The 20034-nt window shown below is 40.1% G+C and overlaps 1 protein-coding gene across 1 annotated transcript in view; it reads right to left on the reverse strand.

The window, feature by feature from the left end:
• The window catches only part of FBXO47 (F-box protein 47), a 30302-nt gene that overhangs the window by 8570 nt on the left and 1698 nt on the right, over positions 1–20034 (reverse strand). The window contains exons 2-8 of the mRNA XM_003931193.3: positions 17171–17374; positions 16526–16696; positions 11576–11652; positions 8259–8336; positions 5040–5148; positions 1354–1530; positions 304–450 (exon numbers count right to left, since the gene is read on the reverse strand). Coding sequence (XP_003931242.1) covers positions 304–450; positions 1354–1530; positions 5040–5148; positions 8259–8336; positions 11576–11652; positions 16526–16696; positions 17171–17351 — 940 coding nt within the window. The 5' untranslated portion in view covers positions 17352–17374. The remainder of the gene's footprint in view (positions 1–303; positions 451–1353; positions 1531–5039; positions 5149–8258; positions 8337–11575; positions 11653–16525; positions 16697–17170; positions 17375–20034) is intronic.

The raw sequence follows: 20034 nt of genomic DNA on the forward strand, positions 1-20034 counted from the left end.
CAGAAGAGGGCTTCTTACAGAACCTAGGAGGGTGTTTCTGAGAATTTACAACATGGGAGTAATTGAGCTAATTAAACGAAGAGGCTTTGAAATAATAATATTTATTTATAAAACTGGCAAGCAAAGGAAATTGATGATATGCAATCTCTTCAAACATAATGCCAAACTCTTTAAATATTTTAGAGAATTCAGTAATTTCCAACAGGCACATCATTTGTTACCTGTAGAATTACCCTTACAATTTCATAACTGTATTTTAACAATAAATTTCTATTGTTCTATGTTAATAAATATATTTTTTACCTGACAGTTCATCTACAAGACTGATGACATCATCTGCTGTCCACTCTTTAGTGCCAGAGTCATATAATAACTTAATGGCATCGGCCAAACCTTTCAGACTGAATTCATCTGTAGGTTCTTCTATCATTTTCTGCCAAACCACCTGTCCTGAATTGAAAGAAAAACGAGGCTATGATAGAATAGTTAGTTGGCTTTATGATAAAGACTTGTTTAAAAAGGAAAGTGAATTGTATAATGGAATCTCATTACTTATACAAGCTACTTTCATTTTAACTCATAACGAGAAGTAAATCCTGCTAACAGTATAGATATGAACATTTCTGGCTGGATGTGATGGCTCACACCTGTAATCCCAACATTTTGGGAGGCTGAGGTGGGCAGATCGCTTAAGGTTGGAAGTTCGAGACCAGGCTGGCCAATATGTTGAAACCCTGCCTCTACTAAAAATACAAAAATTAGCCAGGCATGGTGGCATGCACCTGTAGTCCCAGCTACCTGGGAGGCTGAGGGATGAGAATTGCTTGAACCTGGGAGGCAGAGGTTGCAGTAAGCGGAGATTGTGCCACTGCACTCCAGCCTGGGTAACAGAGCAAGACCATCTAAAAAAAAAAATGCGTGTGTATGTGTGTGTGTGTCTGTGTATGTGTATGTTTATGTGTGTATGCTTCTTAGCCAGGCACAGTGGCTCATGTATGTAATCCTAGCACTTGGGGAGGCCAAGGTGGGAGGATCACTTGAGTCCAGAAGTTTGAGACCAACCTAGGTAACAAAGTGGGACCCGGTCTCTACAAAAAATAAAAATCTAGCCAATGGACCTGTAGTCCCAGCTACTAGGGAAGCTGAGGCAGGACAACCCCTTGAGCCCAGGAGTCTATGAGGTTGCAGTGAGCTATGATGATGCCACTATACTGTAGCTTGGGTGACAGTGCAAGACTGTCTAAAAACAAAAAGTGTGTGTGTGTGTGTATGTGTGTGTGTGTGTGTATGCTTCCTAAAGTAAAAATAATGAACCAGTTATGTAACATACATCCCTGAAAAATGGGTGCTCACCATCCTGAGGAGATACTGGCCCAAAGATGATGTACAGTAATCTTGCCTGGTTCACCATTGGCCATGGTTTTAATATTTGTGTCAACCAAAAAGCAGAATCACTTCGATGTGTCCAATGATCAAGCAGGACATTCCTACAGAAGAGTCTGATCCTTAACTCCAGTTTTCGGGCACTTCCTATGAAGGCAAAAGAATTATAAATCATTCTTCCTAGAAAGGCTGCTGTGCATATTGAATAGTGATCAGATCAACTTTTAACCACTATGGTTAGTGATAGTAAACTAGATTTCTCAACAGGAAGTAACCAAGAGATTATTCTTAAACTACCCTAACTTCATAATTTGTCTATCTACTTACTTACTCATACCTTCCTGATTTATAGTCAATACTTTGAATAATGGGTCAATCAAAAGACATGCTTGGCCAGGTGCTCTGGCTCACGCCTGTAATCCGAGCACTTTGGGAGGCCAAGGTGAGTGGATCACCTGAGGTCAGGAGTGGTCTTATGGTGAAACCCCATCTTAAAAAAAAAAAAAAAAGACATGCTTAAGCTTATCAGACTATTGTACAATTTTGGATTTAAAAATAAATAAATTAAGAGAAAGGTCAAAGACATACATCATTAATATACTTTGTACTGAAAATACAATTTTCCTCTATGAAAGATTTTTTTTTTTTTTTTTTTTTGAGACAGAGTCTCACTTTGTTGATCAGGCTGGAGTGTATGGGCATGATCTTGGCTCACTGCAACCTCAGCCTCCAGGGTTTAAGCAACTCTCCTGCCTCAACCTCCGAAGTAGCTAGGATTACAGGCGCCTGTCATCACACCCAGCAGATTTTTGTATTTTTAGTAGAGATGGGGTTTCACCATCTTGGCCAGACTGGTCTTGAACTTCTCTTTCAGACTGGTCTTGAAATCCTCCCACCTTGGCCTCCCAAAGTGCTAGGATTACAGGTGTGAGCCACCATGCCCGGCCTCATCTATGAAAATTTTATGGCTGGGTGTGGTGACTCATGCCTGTAATGCCAGCACTTTGTGAAGCCAACGTGGAAGGGTCACTTGAGGTCAGGAGTTCAAGATCAACCCGGCCAACAAGGCAAAACCATCTCTACTAAAAATACAAAAAATCAGCCAGGCGTGGTGGCACATGCCTGTGATCCCAGCTACTCGAGAAGCTGAGACAGGAGAATCTCTTGAACCCAAGAGACAGAGGTTGCAGTGAGCTGAGATATCACCACTGCATTCCAGCGTGGGCAACAGAGCTAGACTCTATCTCAAAAAGTAAAAAGAAAACATTATGTTGCTGTTGTTGATAGACAAGGGGTTTTGCTCTGTCACCCAAGCTGGAGTGCAGTGGCATGATAGATCATAGCCACCACAACCTTGAACTCCCAAGCTCAAGCAATCCTCCCACCTCAGCCTCTCAAGTAGCTGGGATCACAGGCTAATTTTATTTTTTGTAGAGACAGAGATCTCACTATTATTGCTCAGGTTGGTTTTGAACTCCTGGAATCAAGTGATCTTCCAACCTTAGCCTCCCAAAGTGTTGGGATCACAAAGCGTGAGCTACCACACTTGGCTACAAAAATTTTAGATTAACACAGGACTACTTTTTCAAAAACTTTACTAAGGTATAAATCACATACCATACAATTTATCAATTTAAAATGTAAAATTCAATGGTTTTTAGTATATTCACAGATATGTGCAGCCATCACCATAGCCAATTTTAGAACATTTTCATCACTTCAAAAAGACATTTTAGTCTTTTTGCTATCATCCTGTTAACTCTCTGTCTTTTACCACCTCTGGCCCTAAGCAACCAATACTCTACTTTCCATCTCCATTGATTTCCCTATTCTGGATTTTTTTTTTTTTTTTTTTTTGAGGCAGAGTCTTGCTCCGTTGCCAGGCGCTAGGCTGGAGTGCAGTAGCGAAATCTCGGCTCACTGCAACCTCCACCTCCCGGGTTCAAGCAATTCTCCTGCCTCAGCCTCCTGAGTAGCTACAGGCGTGCGCCACCACGCCCAGCTAATTTTTGTATTTTTAGGGGAGATGGGGTTTCACCATTGACACACTGATGGACATCTGGGATGTTTCCATCTTTTGGCTAATATGAATAATGCGCTTTTAACATTCATGCAGGCCAGGTGTGTTGGCTCATGCCGGTAATCCCAACACTTTGGGAAGTCAAGGCAGGCAGATCATTTGAGTTCGAGACCAGGCTGGACAACATGGTGAAACCCTATCTCTACAAAAAATACTTTAAAAATTAGCTGGGCATGCTGGTATGTGCCTGTAGTACCAGCTACTCCGGAGGCTGAGGTTGGAGGATTGCTTGAGCCCAGGAAGTGGAGGTTGCAGTGAGCCAAGATTGTGCCCCTGCACTTCAGCCTCGGTGATAGAGCTAGACCGTGTCTCAAAAAAAAAAAAAACAAAACGACAGTAAAACCATTCATGCACAAAGTTTCTGTGTGGACATGTTTTCATTTCTCATGGGGCTATACACCTAGAAGTAAAATTGATGGATCATACGATAACTCAATGTTTAATCATTTGAGAAACTGTCAGACTATTTTGCAAAGTGGCTACACTGTTATACATTGCCTCCAGCAATATATGAGGAATGTTGTCACACTCTCACTAACACTTACTATCTAAAATGAACTTTCTGATTCTAGCCATCCCAGTGGAATGCGAAATGGTATATTACTATTTCTTTTCTTTTCTTTTTGAGACAGAGTTTCGCTCTTGTTACCCAGGCTGGAGTGCAATGGCGCGATCTTGGCTCACTGCAACCTCCACCTCCTGGGTTCAGGCAATTCTCCTGCCTCAGCCTCCCGAGTAGCTGGGATTACAGGCATGCGCCACCATGCCCAGCTAGTTTTTTGTATTTTTAGTAGAGATGGGGTTTCACCATGTTGACCAGGATGGTCTCGATCTCTTGACCTCGTGATCCACCCACCTCGGATTCCCAAAGTGTTGGGATTACAGGCTTGAGCCACTGCGCCTGGCCACTCTTTGCTTTTCTTAGAGTGTCTCACTCCATTGCCCATGCTAGAATGCTGCAGTGCAATGATGGCTCACTGCAGCCTCGACCTTCAGGGGCTCAAGCGATCCTCCCACTTTAGCCTCCTCAATAGCTGGGAGTACAGGCACATGCCATCACACCTGGCTAATTTTTTTTTTTTAATTTTTTTGTAGAGATGAGGTCTTGCTATGTTGCCCAGGCTGATCTTGAACTCCTGGCCTCAAGTGATCTGTCTGCCTCAGCTTCCCAACGTGTCGGGATTGCAGTTGTGAGCCACAGCACGTAACCCATTATTTATTTATTTATCGAGACAGGGTCTCACTCTGTTGCTCAGGCTGAGTGCAGTGGTGCGATCACAGCTCACTGCAGCCTCGACCTCCCAGGCTCAAGTAATCTTTCCACTTCTAGCCTCCTGAGTAACTGGGACCACAGGCATGCACCACCATGCCTGGATAATTTTTTATTTTTTGTAGAGACAAGGTCTTACTATGTTGCCTAGGCTGCTCTTGAACTTCTGGACTAAAGTGATCTTCCCACCTTGGCTTCCCAAAGTGCTGGGATTTTAGGCATGAGCCACCACACCTGGCCAAAATTATTTTTAAATACATTTTTAAAACTCTGTTGTCTTTTTTTTTTTTTTTTTTTTTTTTTTACCTGGTTTGCTGCAGACAACCATTTGCATCTTTCGGCAGAGACTGGTCAGTTCACATAAGAAATTATAAACGCGATGGCACTCAAGTTCATCCCAACCTGCTGTTAAGGTCTGAGGAAAATAAAATAAAGGAAACATTGCAGATGTTCAGACTATCAAATCGAAGCATAAGTCATACTGGGCATAGTGGCTCACGCCTGTATTCCCAGCACTTTGGGAGGCCAAGGCAGGCAGATGATCTGAGGTTAGTAGTTCACCAGCCTGGCCAACATGGTGAAACCCTGTCTCTATTAAAAATACAAAAATTAGCCTTGCGTGGTGCCGGGTGCCTGTAATCCCAGCTACTTAGGAGCTGAGTCAGAAGAATTGCTTGAACCCAGGTGTCAGAGGTTGCAGTGAGCTGAGATCATGCCATTGCACTCCAGCCTGGGTAAACAAGAGCGAAGCTCTGTCTCAAAAAACAATAACAACAAAAACAAAAGTCACCACTATCTAATAAGTGTAACTGTTTTTAGTACATGATTAAGGTGATGTATATTTTTTATCCATTATAGAATTATCAAATTAATAACACATATACATAAACAAAACTTGGAAATCTCCAAAATCCAGTTGTTGTTGTTGTTGTTGTTGTTGTTGTTTTTGGTTGGAAAGGAAGTATCTTTTTAGAGAACTTTTTTTTTTTTTTTTTTGAGATGGAATCTTGCTGTGTTGCTTAGGCTGGAGTGCAATGGAGAAAACTTTTTTGTTTGAGCAACATTTAAATGGTACTGAATCCCAAACTTTGACAATATGAGGCAAATAACAAAGTAAGGGCAAAACCCTGAACACAGTTTAGATATCTGACTCACAACCATGCTATGGATTTAAGACTAGAGAACCCCTTTCACCCTGCCAGTTGTCATTTATGATATTGCTTATAAATGAGAGTGATCGAATTTCAGTGTGACAATTCTGAGCATTTATGACTTTTTGTAATTTTTTTTTTCTTGGTAGAGGTGGGTTTTTGCCATGTTGGCCAAGCTGGACTTGAACTCCTTACCTCAGATAATCTGCCTGCCTCAGCCTCCCAAAGTGCTGGAATTACAGGTATGAACTACTGTGCCTGGCTATTTATGGCTTTTGAATGTGAACAACCAAAATATGTACTGGCTGGGCACAGTGGCTCATGCCTGTAATCCTAGCACTTTGGGAGGCCAAGGCAGGTGGATCACCTGAGGTCAGGAGTTCAAAACCAGCCTGGCCAACGTGGTGAAACCCTGTCTCTATTAACAAAACAAACAACAACAACAAAATTACTATTTGGAACAAAAAGAAAAAAGAAAAAAAAAATAGCCAGGCACAGTGGCGGGCACCTGTAATCCCAGCTACTTGGAAGGCTGAGGCAGGAGAATCACTTGAATCCAGGAAGCTGAGGTTGCAGTGAGCCAAAATCATGCCACTGCACTCCAGCCTGGGTAACAGAGTGAGACTCCATCTCAAAATAATAATAATAATAATAATAATAATATCATCATCATCATCATCTGGCCAGTTGTGGTGGCTAATGTCTGTAATCCCAGCACTTTGGGAGGCTGAGGCAGGAGGATTACCTGAGGTCAGGAGTTTGAGACCAGCCTGACCAACATGGCAAAACCTTGTCTCTACTAAAAGTACAAAAATTAGCTGGGTATGGTGGTGCATACCTGTAATCCCTGCTACTTGGGAGTCTGAGGCAGGAGAATTGCTTGAACCTGGGAGGCAGAGGCTGCAGTAAGCTGAGATCACACTACTGCACTCCAGCCTGGGTGACAGAGCAAGACTGGGCCTCAGAAATAAATTAATTAATTAATAAAAATTAATCTTATTCCCTGTAGGAGGACATAGAAACTGTAACAGTGATTATTTCCAATGAAGGGAACTCAGTGGACAAGGAGGAAGACTAACTTTTTACTTTATACATTTTGTACCCTTGGAATTGTACATGAATACATACATATGTATTACATATCCCAAAGAAATAAATAAATTAAGTAAAAAACAAAATTAAATAGGAAAAATCTGTCTTGGAAGAGGACTAGTAGGAGGGCTTAAACCCCTGGAATCTGGGTGGGTAGGAGTTGGGGGCTGGTAGGCTGAGCAGAGCAAGATTCTTATGGATGCAGTATCTATCTAACAAGGTTGTTGTAGATTTAAATTAGTCAATACATGTTGCCAGGTGTGGTGGCCCATGCCTATAATCCCAGCACTTTGGGAGGCCGAGGCGTGTGGATTGCTTGAGGTTAGGAGTTCAAGACCAGCCTGATCAACATGGTGAAAGCCCATCTCTACTAAAAATACACACACAAAAAAAGAATTATCTGGGTGTGGTGGTGGGCGCCTGTCATCCCAGCTACTCAAGAGGCTGAGGCAGGAGAATCACTTGAACCTGGGAAGCCGAGGTTGCGGTGAGCCGAGATCGCGCCATTGCACTCCAGCCTGGGTAACAAGAGCGAAACTCCGTCTCAAAAAAAAAAAAAAAAAAAAAAAGATAAATAAAAATAAATTAGTCAATACATATAAACTGCTTAGAACAGTGTTTAGCACATAGTACACTGAATAAATGCTAATTATTATCTTCCTTGTTTACAACAAACGATTAGTCAAAATGTTCTTGAAACAACTGATTACTATCACACTTTAAATAACTAGGCCAAGATTTTAAACTCATTATATAGACAGATAAAGATATCTGTAGTGGTGTGATCTTTGCTCACCGCAACCTCTGTATCCTAGGTTCAAGCAATTCTCCTGCCTCAGCCTCCAAAGTAGCTGGGATTACAGGAGCATGCCACCAGGCCTGGCTAATTTTTCTATTTTTAGTAGAGTTTCACCATGTTGGTCAAGCTGGTCTCAAACTCTTGACCTCGTGATCCGCCCATCTCGGCCTCCCAAAGTGCTGGAATTACAGGCGTGAGCCACCGTGCCCAGCCAAGGACACCAATTCTTTAGAAAGAATAACCTTCATTCAGGATATAGAATGGTTTAGGGAATAAATAAATGTCAAACTTTTTTACCACTGAGAAACTCAAAATGAAAATCTGAGATAGCAAACACACTATTAGATTAATACACTCTCAATCTTCATAATTTTATTTTGCTCTTTTTAAGATTGTTATAACTTTATTAACCTATGAAAAGAGAGATTGCATACTCTGAAGTTCAAAAGGTATCCCTTTTCTTCTCTCATTAAAAAAACGTACCTGTAAAAACATGCCATAACATGTGAATCCTAAACACTGCATAGGAACTGCACAGCCACTGAATTTAAAGCAGGAAACCTGTAAAGAGAACAACTGTTAATGCCTCCTTTTCAGTGTAACTATAGTTTGACAATGGTGGAACAATGGTTTGACATTCAAATTTAATGGAAGTAAGCAATAATTTTTTCTGTACCTATTCTGATCTGCACTGTGTTACATAGGTGGGGATTATAAAAGAAGTATAAAAGTGTCTACTCTCAAGGAGTTCATAATTTATTTAATAATAATAATTTTTATTTTTATTTTTATTTTTTGAGACAGAGTCTTACTCTGTTACCCATGCTGGAGTGCAGTGGCATGATCTCAGCTCACTGCACCTCTGCCTCCAGGTTCAAGTGATTCTGGTGCCTCAGCCTCCTGAGTAGCTGGAATTACAGATGTGCACCACCATGCACGGCTAATTTTTTTATATTTTTAGTAGAGATGGGGTTTCATCATGTTGGGCAGGCTAGTCTTGAACTCCTGATCTCAGGTGATCCACCCGCCTTGGCCTTCCAGGGTGCTGGGATTACAGGTGTAAGCTACCACACCTGGTCCACAGTTTAAGAGAATAAGACACAGACATGTGAATTTATTATAATAATTCAGGTTAGAATATGTATAAATGTTAAGATGACTGAGTAAAGACTGTATCAGACAGTATGAAAACAGGATATGCCAGGTGCGGTGGCTCTCGCCTGCAATCCCAGCACTTTGGGAGGCTGAGGCAGGTGGATCATCTGAGGTCAGGAGTTTGAGGCCAGCCTGGCCAACGTGATAAAACCCCGTCTCTACTAAAAACTGAAAAATTACTCTGGCATGGTGGAGGGAACCTGAAATTCCAGCTACTTGGGAGGCTTAGGCAGGAGATTCACTTGAATCTGGGAGGTGGAGGTTGCAGGCTGGAGGAGTGAGCTGAGATCGCATCGCTGCACTTCAGCCTGGGCAACAAGAGTGAAACTCCATCTCAAAAACAAACAAACAAAAAACAGGATAAAAATAAATTTGGGAATGATCAGAAAAACTTATGAAGAAAATGTGAAATAAGTAATGTCTTAAAATTTAGATGGAAAGAATGGAAAGAATTGGTGAGAAAAATAAAAAGAACAAAACTGCATGCACATACAACAATGTTTATTTGAATGACCAGTTTAATTAGGCTCAAAGAAGCGGAAAGTAAGGTGGCATTGTGGGGAAAACACTAAATATCAGCAATGGGCTTTGTTTTTGTTTGTTTGAGACAGGGTCTCACTCTGTCATCCAGGTTGCAGTGCAGTGGTGTGATCAGAGTGCAGTGGCATGATCAGAATTCAGTGGAGCCTCCAACCCATGGTCTCAAGCCAATCCTTCCACCTCAGCCTCCCAAATAACTGAGACTACAGCCAGGGCCACAGCACCTGGCTGACTAATTGCTTTTTTTGTTTTTGTTTTTTAAAATTTTGGTAGAGATGTGGTCTATGTTACCCAGGCTGGTCTCAAATTCTTGGGCTCGAATGATTCTCCTGCTTCAGCCTCCCAGAATGCTGGGATTACAGGCATGAGCCACTGTACTTGGCCAGCAATGGACTTTGGACCCTATCTTATCAAAAAATTGAGTAGCCATTGAAATTTGGTTTTGTTTTGTTTTTTAGATGGAGTTTTTGCTCTGTCACCCAAGCTGGAGTGCAGTGGTACAATCTTGGCTCACTGCAACCTCCACCTCCTGGGTTTAAGCAATTCTCTTGACTCAGCCTCCCAAGTAGCTGGGATTACAGACACCACCAGGCCCGCCTGGCTAAACTTTGTATTTTTAGTAGAGATGAGGTTTCGCCATGTTGGCCAGGCTGGCGTTGAATTCCTGACCTTAGGTGATACACCTGCCTTGGACTTCTACAGTGCCAGGATTATAGGCGTGAGCCACTGAGGCCGGCAAAAGATTTTTATACAAGAAAGTTATGTTGACTGGGTGCAGTGGAACATGCCTGTAATCCCAGCACGTTGGGAGGCCAAGATGGGCGGATCATGAAGTCAGGAGCTTGAGACCATCCTAACACAGTGAAACCCCAACTCTACTAAAAAAGAAAAAATTAGCTGGGTATGATGGCATGTGCCTGTAATCCCAGCTACTTGGGAGGCTGAGGCAGGAGAATCACTTGAACCTGAAAGGCAGAGGTTGCAGTGAGCTGAGATTGCACCACTGTGGCACTCCAACCTGGGTGACAGCAAGACTCTGTCTCAAAAAAAGAAAAAAAAAAAATTAGTTATGTTGATGAGTGTGATGCCTTAGGAAGATTAATCTTGATTCAGCACACAGAAGGGTTTGGATCCAATAAATTGGATGGCAGAAAGATCATCTGGGAAGCTGCTGTAATAATATAGACCAGAACTCAATGCAAATGCTGACATGGAAAAGTCAATCCATCAAAAACAGTGGATATCACTGAGTGTGGAACTGAAACATCAGAGTTGGATATGTGCTTAGATTTGTATATTAAAACTGAGTCTTATAAAGAGACTATGCCCAAACATATTGATACACATTTCCAAGTCTATTATCATAAAAGGTTTGTCATTTTACATATTAAAAATACTTTCCTATGTTTCTATACATTTAAACAATAAAATTGTAACATTTAGAAATTATTTCACTTTAACACAATATCTAAATCACTACTTTAAAACTTCTTTAGGATTCGTATTTAGTGTAAATAAACTTTATACTCTGGGTAACCTAATAAACTTGAATGATGTACTTAGTTACATATGAAAATTGTTTTATAATAAGTAAAAGATTACTACATTTTGACATTATATAATCTCTAAGTACTTGGTAAAGTATTAGATTATCACAAACCAATTTTTATTTTTATTTTATTTTTATTTTTATTTTTTTTGAGACGGAGTTTCGCTCTTGTTACCCAGGCTGGAGTGCAATGGCACTATCTCGGCTCACCGCAACCTCCGCCTCCTGGGTTCAGGCAATTCTCCTGTCTCAGCCTCCTTAGTAGCTGGGATTACAGGCACGCACCACCATGCCCAGCTAACTTTTTGTATTTTTAGTAGAGACGGGGTTTCACCTTACTGACCAGGATGGTCTTGATCTCTTGACCTTGTGATCCACCCGCCTCGGCCTCCCAAAGTGCTGGGATTACAGGCTTGAGCCACCGTGCCCGACCCACAAATCAATTTTTATTGCTAATTCATGAAATACTACTAATATAGAGTAAAATGAGCATAAGATAATAAATTATCTTTACTGGAAATCAAGATTGTAAACTAATTTAGAAGTATGATCTTACTTCTGTGAGTATCTTGTGAATGTACCTTAGCCTTTCCTTGGTGGGTAGCAGCAATGTGCATCTTTTAAACAGTAGACCTAAGAAAGTAAAGAGACACAAGAAAAAATGACAACAATACAACTAATTTAAGAACATCAATAGAGCACAGAATAATGTTTCCTGAAAGTCAAGTATGGTATACCACAGTCGACTATGAGTTGATATGGTTTTTAAGAGTAAGTTTGAGAGGAAGGGTGCAAACACTTACCATTTTTGGTATTTACCAAGTGACGCTGATGCTCATCTAAGAGGCCTTGGCATAAAATCTTGCAAAAAACTGTGAAATTGCTACTATAGGACACGTGGAAAAACATGTATGTTCAAAAAGATAAAATAACAACACAAAGACACACTAGAGAAATTTTGTCTTTATTCCATAGAAAGCAGATTTCAGTATATCTTGAAATTAACCTCATGTCCACAAAGGAAAATGTTTTAAGAGCTGTTAATCTAAAACAGGGAAAGAATGAGAAAACAGATTTTCTTTCTTTTTTTTGAGACAGGGTCTTGCGCTGTTGCCCAGGCTGGAGTGCAGTGGTGTGCCATCATGGCTCACTGCAGTCTTGACCTTCTGGGCTGTAGTGATCCTCCCACTTCAGCCTCCCAAGTAGCTAGGACCACAGGTGTATGCCAACAAGCTCAGCTAATTAAAAAGATTTTTGTTTTTTTTCTTAGAGACGGAGGCTTGCTATGTTGCCCAGACTGCTCTCAAATTCCTGAGCTCAAATGTTCCTTCCACCTTGGCCTCCCAAAGCACTGGGATTACAGGTGTGAACCATTATGTTGAGCAGAAAAAACAGATTTTGTATCCCTCTCTCCAAATACAAAAATTTGTTGTTAAGTAATTAAAATTTCAGAGGCTAGATTTTTTTTCCCTCCCACAGAAAGTATCCAGTTAGGATGAAATATCCATCTCTTCCTTCAAAGATATCCTTTTATGGGACTCACATGTAAAGAATGTATAGAATTTTGTGTAGATACTTTAAAAAGAAATAAACCCTCAATTTCTCAGTGAGATATGTAATTTGCACTACAGTGACAGGAAATGTATGATTTGTTTCCTCTAACTTTAAACGTTCTATTTTCCTAAAATGGCAATACGTTGTTAACATTCCTATGAGGGCAAATGCCCTCAAACTAAAAATAAGATATATGGTAGGAAAATATAGACCTGAACCTCATGACTTTCTTCAGCTTTCATCTTCTCCATATTTACTTTTTAACATAAGATTATAATTACTTTATATAATTCTAAAGAATCTATAGGAGTCTAACTTATTTTTAGAAGTTGCTATGTTTAACACATGAATAGAATTAAGTTTTAAACATAAGCCCTCTTTATATTTGTATATAAAAAGACATTTTTCAAACATGACAACTAAGGGGAAAGAAAAAAAATAAATTTTTCAGTGTTTGGTTTTTAAGCTGAGTTCTTTCCCTTTCATACTTTGGTATCCAGTTCCACAGCATATCATAACTAAAGCATTCTAGGCATTAATTCTTAGAATTCTACTCCTGGGCACAATTGATCCTCCTGCCTCAGCCTCCTGAGTATCTGGGACTACAGGCATGTGTGACTGCATCCAACCTTATTTTGGTATGCTGGTTGCCTAATATAAAATTCCTATTTTTAAGGATTACAATTTACCATGAAACCCAATACTGGCTGTTTAAAAACAAACAAAAAAACCACAGGTGCTCTGCTGTACCCTTTAGAGACTAACTTTTTTAAAGTTCTTCCCATGAAAATAGAATCAGATGTAACGTGCTTTCCACACTGGCCATCTGCTCTGTTTTATATGAAGAAGCAAATTAAAATTTATAATTGGCTGAGCAGGGTGGCACATGCCTGTAATCCCAGCATTTTGGGAGGCTGAGGAGAGAAGATCACTTGAGGACAGGAGTTTGAGACCAGTCTGGCCAACATAGTGAAACCCTGTCTCTACTAATAACACAAAATAGCTAGGCATGGTGGTGCATGCCTGTAATCCCAGTTACTGGAGAGGTTGAGGCATGAGAATCACTTGAACCCAGGAGGTAGAGGTTGCAGTGAATCGAGATTGTGCCACTGCACTCCAGTCTGGGCGACAGAGTTAAGACTGTCTCAAAAAAAAAAAAAACAACCCAAAACCAAAAAATCTTCAAAAAATAGGACACGCACACACACACACACACACACACACACAAAAATATAAATATTATATATATTATATATACATATATGAGACAGGTTCTCACTCTGTTGTCAAGGCCACAGTGTAATGTCACATTTGACTCACTGCAGCCTGCTCAAGTAATCCTCCCACCTCAGCCTCCTGAGTAGCTGGGACAACAGGTGTGTGGTGCCACCATGCCCAGATAATTGTTTAATTTTTTGTAGATGGGGGTCTCCCTATATTGCCCAGGCTGGTTTTATTTTATTTATTTGTTTCATTTTGAATACCTCTCTGATGCCTGGGAAAGGCTGGTTTTAAACTCCTGGGCTCAAGCGATCCTCCCACCTCAGCTTCCCAAAGTGTTGGGATCACAGGCATAAGCCACTGCGCCTGGCCCAAAGAACAGGATTCTGCAAATCTTATTTCAATGTCTGAAAATAAGGCTGGATGCAGTCACACATGCCTGTAGTTTCAGATACTCTGAAGGCTGAGGTAGGAGGATCGATGGTGCCCAGGAGTACAAGGCCAGCCTGGGCAACACTGCAAGATCCCATCTCAAAAAAAAAAATAGTGAAAACAATAATCGGGTAAGAATGACACGAGAAAATGTAAGTATATCAAACATTTACTTAAAGAATCAGTCACAAACCAAGTGTTTGCATCAAAATTAAATGGAAAGTTGAAATCATTACATGAATAAAACCATTTTAAAAAGCTATTAAGATTGATACGTATTTGTACTTTTTACTGTTTTTGTTAGTTTAAGCAATTGAGGCTTGATCAGGGAGAAAATTTCTTTCAGATCAAAACCAAAGTATAAGCTCTAATATATCATCCAAGTACCACTTTCGCTACAATTAATGATGATAATTTTTTTCCTTTTCCTTTTATTTTCTTTCTTTTTGTTTGAGATGGAGTTTCGCTCTTGTTGCCCAACTGGAGTGCAATGCAATGGCACGATTTTGGCTCACTGCAACCTCTGCCTCCCAGGTTCAAGCAATTTCTCCTACCTCAGCCTCTCGAGTAGCTGCAATCACAGGCGCCCATCACCTCACCTGGCTAATTTTTGTATTTTTAGTAGAGACCGAGTTTCACCATGTTGGCCAGGCTAGTCTCAAACTGCTGGCCTCAGGTGATCCACCCACCTTGACCTCCCAAAGTGCTGGGATTACAGGTGTAAGCCACTGCGCCAGCCTTTTTCTTTTTTTTTTCCTAGCCTTTTTCTTTTTTGAGATGAAGTCCTACTCTATAACCCAGGCTGCAGTGCAGTGGCACTATCTCAGCTCATTGCAACCTTGGCTTAGGTTTTGAGATTCTCTTGCCTCACCCTCCTGTGTAGCTGGGATTACAGGTCCCTGCCACCACACCCAGCTAATTTTTATATTTTTTTTTTTTTTTTTTTTTGAGACGGAGTTTCGCTCTTGTTACCCAGGCTGGAGTGCAATGGCGCGATCTCGGCTCACCGCAACCTCCGCCTCCTGGGTTCAGGCAATTCTCCTGCCTCAGCCTCCTGAGTAGCTGGGATTACAGGCACGTGCCACCATGCCCAGCTAATTTTTTGTATTTTTAGTAGAGACGGGGTTTCACCATGTTGACCAGGATGGTCTCGATCTGTCGACCTCGTGATCCACCCGCCTCGGCCTCCCAAAGTGCTGGGATTACAGGCTTGAGCCACCGCGCCCAGCTAATTTTTGTATTTTTAGTAGAGACAGGGTTTCACCATGTTGGCCAGGCTAGTCTCAGACTCCTGACCTCAGGCTATCTGCCTGCCTTGGCCTCCCAAAGTGCTAGGATTACAGGCGTGAGCCACTGTGGCTGGCTGAAAAATGGTATTTACAATGAGAAGTAGGAAAAGGTAGTTTCCATATTGTGTTACAGGCTTAACTAAACCTAATAATAAATACTGAAACCAACAACATTGTAATCAGATCACATACTTTTCTTTCATTTGCTCTTATTAAATATACAGGTAATCATCAAATACATTTTGACGTATTTGATGATATCCACATACTCTTATTATCTGAAATCTAAGCACCCTTGGGCTACTAAAAGGCAGTATTCACTTAACTTACTATTATGCCTTTATTTAAATCACACCATCTTGATATTTGGCTTTATTGCCATGCTTTGATGAATTATAAAGTGGTTTCATAATGAAATTGGTATTATTAGTCAAGTCAAAATTAGAAGTTTACATCTGCACTCTCAGGGACAATGAAATCAATGAATGGAGTAAAAGACATAAATGATTATAAATCAAGGAAGAAAGATTATACAGACTTTGCTTTGATAAGGTCAGTTTATTATTGTGTAATGACTTAATAGTAAATGTACTTAAAAAATCATAGTTTCTGGTGAGAGGATAATCTTCCAGAATAATTTGTTTAAATTTCTATTTTTAAGGACTAGATTATGGTTGAAAGGGAAAAGAGATAAAACTCATTCAATCCACAGGAAGTGAAGCACAGAAAATACATCAACTTCCTAAACTGGTAAGCCACTAGAGTTAAGCATAGATGACGTTGTATCTATATGAAATCAAAATAACTGACACTTTACATCAAAATGCATTTTCTCACCTTTAAAAATATGTGGTTAAGGGAGTGTTCTCACATTAAAGAGTAAAAGCATCATAGAAACAGGCACATTTTAGAAAAATTCAATTTCCTACTGGCCTTACACAATTGTATTTTAAATTTCTCTTAATTAAGCATAGTTCTTTACTTGTTGCAATTCTCATTAAGTAAGTTACCTAGAGATCTGTAGTGCTCCAGTATAGCAGAGTCTTGTCTCCTGCCAGGCAGCTCAAGGTTATGAAAGTCCTGTGGTAAAAGTCTTTTGCTTCCTGATGAGGTTGATATATAATTAATGATATGGTGGCTGATTGCTTTAGACACCATGCTTAGCATGCTGATCTCCTTCACTACCAAAAGAAATACATAGATACATGTATATGTATGTATCAATGGCTTAAATGCATGAATGTCACTATTAACACAGTCTATTAACTTATAAGTTAACTCAATCATCATCACTATGACCATCATCATCCCAGTGGGAAAAAAGGGAAAAATCTTAAAATTGTTTTAAATCCAGTTCTCAACAAATTAGAAACATGTTTGGATTTACCAATCAAGGTACTATGTCATAATTACAGGCATGCTTTCAAGAGTTTTAAGTATTGCTGTGTTCAAAGGAAGATTAAAAAAAATAATTTAAGCATTGTGCTTTCTTACTGTACTCCTTACCTGACAATAACAAAACTTTAGAAAATAAACAAACTTAACATGAATGTCATTAACATTTTAGCATGGCCTAAGATGACAAACTGGTTCCTGGGAAAAATTAAAATATTCTAGTGTCTTGTGTAGGCTACTCATAAGTTTCCAAACCTCACCTGACAAATATTTTAAAATTATTTGGAATATTTCCAATGGTAAGGCTTTAAAATTTCCAAATGTTGATATGGGTTGAAAGCCTGAGCCAAGGGTCTTGGAGTAACAGCTGGTTCGACGATTATTACGTCTGTGTTTCTGGTTGGGAATCAAAGTGAAACTGCTATTTATTCTGGATGCCATTCTTCTTGTCTCAAAAATTTATCCTGGTCAGAAAAACAAAGTACAGGAGGCAATGAAGAAAGGAAATTAAAGCAAGGAAGAGCTTTTTTTTTTTTTTTTCTTAAATGAAGAGATTGATAGTTTGATATGCAATAGCTGTTTCTCCATATTTTCAAAAGTTTTTTGTGGCCCAGGCTAGAGTGCAATGGCACAATCTCGGCTCACTGCAACCTCCGCCTCCTGGGTTCAACAGGCGAGTAGCTGGGATTACAGGTATGTGCACCACGCCCAGCTAATTTTGTATTTTTAGTAGAGACAACATTTTGCCATGTTGGCCAGGCTGGTCTCAAACTCCTGACCTCATGTGATCCACCCACTTTGGCCTCCCAAAGTGCTAGGATAACAGGTGTGAGCCACCAAGCCTGACACCACTTACTTTATTAGAACTAAAGCTTAAATAGTTTTAAAGCCTCTATTTTCATCTCCTTTTTTATTGTTTCGAACAAAAAAAGTCAGTACTCAGTTTTAAAGGAATAGAAAAACACTACTATGAATTTTTTTTTTTTTTTTTTTTTGAGACAGAGTGTCGCTCTTGTTACCAAGGCTGGAGTGCAATGGCACGATCTCGGCTCACCGCAACCTCCGCCTCCTGGGTTCAAGCAATTCTCCTGCCTCAGCCTCCTGAGTAGCTGGGACTACAGGCATGCGCCACCATGCCCAGCTAATTTTTTTTTGTATTTTTAGTAGAGACGGGGTTTCACCACGTTGACCAGGATGGTCTCGATCTCTCGACCTCGTGATCCACCCGCCTCGGCCTCCCAAAGTGCTGGGATTACAGGCTTGAGCCACCGTGCCCGGCCAACACTACTATGAAATTTTAAAGCTACATTAATACTTTAACTTTTTGAAAGAATATAGGCTGGGTGTGGTGGCTCACATCTGTAATCCCAACACAAAATAGTAGGTGGCATTACTATTACCAATTGTGTGCTGTAAAATACTCAAATAAGCAGTGAATTAGGTCTTTCTTTTGAGTCAAGGTCTTGCTGTGTTGCCCAGGCTGGAGTGCAGTGGCATGATGATAACTCACTGCAGCCTCAGAACTCCTGCACTCAATCCTCCTGTTTCAGCCTCTGGAGTAGCTGGGACTACAGGCACAGAGCCACCATGCCCAGATAAGGTGGAAAAAAATTTTTTTTTGTAGAGACAGTGTCTGCCTATGTCGCCCAACCTGATCTTGAACTCCTGGTCTCAAGTGATCCTCCCCTCAGCCTCCCAAAATGCTGGGATTATAGATATGAGCCACTGGGCCTGGCCAAGTCTTACATAATCAATAGGACTAGAATAAATACATGAGTAGTAATAATTCTTCCCTCAATTCTCCATTCTGTTAATAATAGTCACTGGCTAGCCGAGGTGGCCCACACCTGTAATCCCAGCACTTTGGGAGGTGGAGATGGGTGGATCACCTGAGGTCAGGAGTTCGAGACCAGCCTGGCTAACATGGTGAAACCCCATCTCTACTAAAAATACAAAAATTAAGCTGGGTGCAGTAGCTTAAGCCTATAATCCCAGCACTTCAGGAGGCCAAGGTGGGTGGATCACCTGAGGTCAGGAGTTTAAGACCAGCCTGACCAACATGGTGAAACCCTGTCTCTACTAAATATACAACTGTTAACTGGGCATGGTGGTATGCACCTGTAATCCCAGCTACTGGGTATGCTGAGGGAGAATTGCTTTAACACGGGAGGCTGAGGTTGTGGTGAGCTGAAATTGTTGCTCACTGCACTCCAGCATGAGCAACAAAGCGAGATTCTGTCTTAAACAAAAACAAACAAAAGAATAATAATAATAGTCACTGGTGAATCTTAGAAAGGGCCTATGCAACTTGATTTCAAAGACAAATATTTCCTAAACTTATTAAATGTAACTTATTGAAATCACTGATTATTTACTTACACTAATCCTTTAAACATATGTACCACCCAGTGACTTTGTGTCACTCTGTTGTTCTAATTCGGAAAACAATGTCTTTTGTGTATATATACACATATGTATATATACATAATTACAACTCCAATCTAAGGCTCCTTGTTTCTGAAGTAACTGAGACATTTTCATCAAGGAGATATAAATGTATCTGGCTAAAATGCATTTTCTTCTTTCCTATAAAATTGCTAAAGTCACATTGTTACTTACTCATCTTAAAAAGTTACATATCAACTTACATCAGTTTAAAATTGGTTACACATTTGAAAACATAACAAAGAAATTTAGTGCTTAGTGGAAAGTACACTCTAAACCTCCTTCGAAACCATATGGCAGCCCTCGGCATCAGTATTCGGTGAACATTTAAATTAGGAGATTTTAAAATAATCATCAAAATTACACAAATAACTTGTCAACAACTTTACAAAATAAGCTAAACAAAAAGAAGAAAATTAAGTTCACTTATAAATACTTTGGTTTATATCATTTCAGATTTTTACATACATATATTTCTTATTTAACAACAAAAAGGGGATCACTATTCATACTACTTTGTAATCCGCTTTTTTCAATGAATTCTCTTCCCATGCTACTAAATGTCCTTCTACAAGTAATCATATTTTAATGGCTGTCTGTCATTCCATCAAGTAAAAGAATCTTAATCTGTTTCATCTGTAAGGTCGTTTCTAACTTTTCGCAGCAGGCGTTTTAAAGC

The sequence above is a fragment of the Saimiri boliviensis genome, chromosome 17 (genome assembly GCF_048565385.1).
Source record: "Saimiri boliviensis isolate mSaiBol1 chromosome 17, mSaiBol1.pri, whole genome shotgun sequence".
Taxonomy (NCBI): domain Eukaryota; kingdom Metazoa; phylum Chordata; class Mammalia; order Primates; family Cebidae; genus Saimiri; species Saimiri boliviensis.